At 43.8% G+C, this 3,953-nt stretch overlaps 1 protein-coding gene across 1 annotated transcript; it reads left to right on the top strand.

Annotated features, from left to right (window-relative positions):
- The first annotated feature begins 741 nt into the window (after positions 1–741).
- LOC140246712 (uncharacterized) lies at positions 742–3,393 on the top strand. The gene has a single exon (XM_072326050.1). It carries the CDS (start codon positions 742–744, stop codon positions 3,391–3,393), a length of 2,652 nt encoding a protein of 883 aa, XP_072182151.1.
- Positions 3,394–3,953: the final 560 nt, after the last annotated feature.

The raw sequence follows: 3,953 nt of genomic DNA, 5'->3' as shown, positions 1-3,953 counted from the left end.
GATTTCCAAGCGGATGTAATAGTGACAAACACTTCAAGAACAAAGTCAGTGGTTCTAAGAAAATCAGATAATTATTCCAGGAAATAAGACTCATTCAAGATTTATCTGTCTTGTCAGGTGTCATGAATATGCATTTATACAAAGGAGGTGTGGCCTGTTTGGCCCATTGTGAGAAGAAGATGGCTCATTTTCGAGTGACGCTGGGACCATGCCGTCCGAGGAATTCAGAGGGAGGAATAAAGTTGTTATAACTTTAAGTTTTCGTGTGATGGTGATTTAATTCCGTGTCACGAATTTCCCTCATTCCGTAATAATTGGGGGCTTGTCCAAAGGAACTGGACATTCCAGTCATGTTGTGTTTGGATGTTGAGGTTCGTCGACGGTATCGTCGTTGGGGAGACGTTGGCTTGGTCCCAGCTACGCATTTTGATGTGGTGAGTAGATTGTAGTCACGTTTGTGGTCACTGCACTGGATGATGCATGACAATCGTTTGGTGGGGCGTTTGGTGTAATTTGCCTCTATTTCTAGGGTAAGGTGACCTGGAGTTGATTGTATGCCTCTTTGTTGCAGATGACGTTTTGTGACTAAGTTTACTAATATTGGTTGGTCTCCCGGACCCATTCGTGGTCGCCTGAATTTGCCATTCGTTTGCTTGCTGTGACAGCGTTTGGTGGTGTGTATTTTGCCATTTTTGGTACGGTCGTATTATGTAGCCACAGCATACGCAGCTGCTAGTTATCATGGCCGATTTTGATGTGGAAGCATTCGTTGGTCAGGGTTTGACCGTGACCAGGTTGAAAGGGCTGGTCAAGGATAATTTGAAGATTGTAGCTAGTAGACTAGGTGTAGATTTGACCGGTTGCACACGTAAAGCAGAGATTCTGGATGCCGTAGTTAAGCATGCAAAGTTAAGCACTGTGCCTGCTGTCGAATTGTCAGACAGTGAAGGGGAAGGTAGGCCTAAATCACAGAGTCAGAGAGATGAATTGAGTGAAAAGGAAATGTTAGAGTTGGAAGAACGGAGAGATAGGCTCAGAGCAGCAGAGCATGAGCGTGAAATGGAAAGAAAGAGAATGGAGTTGGAAATGATGCGGTTTGAAGCAATAAATTTGCAGGCTAGAGACTCTATGCAGAACAGAGGTCAGAGGTCGATTGGTTCTGATTTGGCAAGTAGAACAAAGTTGATGCCTAAATTTGATGAGAAGGATTTAGATTCATTCTTCTTCACATTTGAGAGGATAGCAATGAGATTAGAGTGGCCGAAGGATGAATGGGCGTTGTTAGTTCAGCAAGTGCTGACAGGTAAGGCCCAGGCGGTTTTCTCCTCTCTGAGTTGTGAACATGCATTCGATTACGAGAAAATGAAAGATGCAATTTTGCAGTCCTACGAGCAGGTGCCAGAGGCATATCGACAACAGTTTCGAAACATTAGACGATCCGAAGGTGAAACTCATGTTGAATTGGCGAGAAGAAAAGAGGTCGCTTTCGATCGTTGGATTAGATCTTTGAAGATAGATCTTACGTACGAGGCACTGAGAGAAGTTATGCTCCTTGAAGAGTGCAAACGTGGCATGGCAGTTGACGTGCGGACGCATGTAAACGACTCCAAGGAATCCACCGTAAAGTCTGCTGCGATGGTGGCTGACAGTTATGAGCTAATGCATAAGGTGAAGAGGTCACCCCCTGTTAGGCGGAAATTTTCCCAGGGAGAGAAGTTTGGTGAGGCTCATTCAGCAAGTGGTAGTGCTCAGCAGAGTAGTGGTGTTAGGAATGAAAGAAAGCTCATTTGCTACTACTGTAAGTCTGAGGGACATGTAAAAACTCAGTGCCCTAAGCTAAAGCTGAAAAATGCTGGAAAACAAGAGAAGTCAGAGCCAAATGGTTTTGTACGTGTGTCAAGTGGAGTGCATGGAATGAGTCAGAGTGTACCAACTCAGACTCAGTGCATGAAAGATGATGATGAGATTGATGAGAGGTACAAGGATTTTGTGTCCTGTGGTGTGGTCAGATTCAGTAGGGGTGATGAGATTCCTGTCACCATTTTGAGAGATACAGGGGCCACACAAACTCTTCTCGTCGCAGACCAGTCGTCATTGGATGAAAGCGATTTCAGTGGCAAACGGGTTCTTATCCAGGATGTCAATATGGGATATAAACCCATCCCGCTGTGCAGTGTTGAGTTGAAGAGTCAACTTGTGTCTGGGTTGGTGACAGTTGGTGTTGTTGACAATTTGCCGATGAGAGGTATTTCTCTTTTGTTGGGAAATGATTTGGCTGGTGGTAAAGTAGTGCCATCACCCGTTGTGTGTTTTCAACCTGTTAGCGATTCAGCTACAGAAACTTCGGAGCAGGAAATCCCAGGTATTGTTCCATTGTGTGTCGTGTCAAGGGCACAAGCAGTGAGAGAGAAAGAGAACAAGACTGGAGATGATGAAGCTGAAGTTACATTGAACGGTACAGTTCTCGCCGTAACGAGTGAGAGTATGGATGAAGCTGTTCATTCTGAGCCAAATTTCAGTCAGTCTGCTTTGATTGAAGCACAGGGAGAAACAGATATCGATGCAGGTGGTAAGAGCATGAATGACTCTCCTGTTGTTGCTGCGGTTCATGTACAGGATGATGTACCCAGTGATGCAGAGAGTCTGCCTGAATTAGACTTCAAGTCAGGTATGATTCCCAGGGTAGACAATTCCAAGGTGATGTCTAATCCAGAGATATTGCTTGATCAATTGCCAGAGTCTGAGATAGGTCAAGGTAGTGTGTCTCCACGTAGTGCCAAAGTCCAGGCAATCATAGATTACCCCTCCCCCTCCTCCAAGAAAGAGCTCCGCCGTTTTCTTGGGATGTGCGGTTTTTACCGTAAATTCGTGCCAAACTTCAGTGATGTGGAAGCCCCGCTGACGGACCTTCTCAAGAAGGGGGTCAAATTTGACTGGTCAGGAGCCTGTGAGACAGCATTCAACAGACTGAAAGCGGTGCTGATGTCGGATCCAGTGCTGGAGGCGCCAAACTTCGAGACACCTTTTCAGCTCGCCGTGGATGCCAGCGATGTGGGGGTTGGAGCTGTACTCCTACAAAAGGACGAATCTGGTCTCCTGAAACCTGTCAGCTACTTCTCCAAGAAGTTGAACAGACATCAGCGGAGATACTCCACCATAGAAAAGGAGTGCTTGGGTCTGGTGTTAGCAGTTCAACATTTCGAGGTGTACCTGAGCAACTCGCCTGAAGTAACTGTATTTACAGACCACAACCCGTTGACTTTCCTAGAGAGATTTCGCAGTAAGAACCAGAGACTCTTTCGATGGAGCCTGTTTCTGCAGCCATATGGACTGAAAGTGACTCACATCAAAGGAAAGGGCAACATAATCGCTGATGCGCTTTCCAGAGCATAAATGATATGAACGCAGACTTCTGTAAGAGCGAAAAAATGAACGTTGATAACTGTGACAAACATTGTGACAATGTCCGTTAAAATAATTCAACGCTGGACGCTTAATAGCTGGAAGTCAATGTTCATACATTGTTCAAACTTCCAAAAGACTGGAATGTGTTGGTGTATGATACACGTTTGTTTGTTTTGTGTTTTTGCATACCAAGTGTATAATTTGTTTGATATTCATATGTCAACATTATCATTTTTGTGAGGCTATGCATGCAGTCATAAAGATGAACATAATGTATAGTCATGTTGTGTAAACAAATTTTAGATCATACAGAAGTAAATGTTTTTTTGGTTTGTGATTTCACATTTTGTCAAATCAGGTAAAAAACCCACAAATGGAATGTTGTATTTAGTTGTACAGTATGTACAAAATGTAGTTCATACATATATCTTCACAACCAAATTCTGTATGAAGAAAAGATGCAGATTATGATGCAGAAAGAGATTTTAACTTCCAAAGTTCATTTGCTTGTAAAACCAGAGGATGCGTATGCTGTTTAGTACAATTTG

This window comes from Diadema setosum, chromosome 3 (genome assembly GCF_964275005.1).
Source record: "Diadema setosum chromosome 3, eeDiaSeto1, whole genome shotgun sequence".
Taxonomy (NCBI): Eukaryota; Metazoa; Echinodermata; class Echinoidea; order Diadematoida; family Diadematidae; genus Diadema; species Diadema setosum.
This window is presented reverse-complemented; position numbering and strand designations above follow the sequence as displayed.

Excerpts from the sequence above, each read along its gene's own strand:
- LOC140246712 (XM_072326050.1), top strand. The coding sequence starts at position 742 with ATGGCCGATTTTGATGTGGAAGCATTCGTTGGTCAGGGTTTGACCGTG.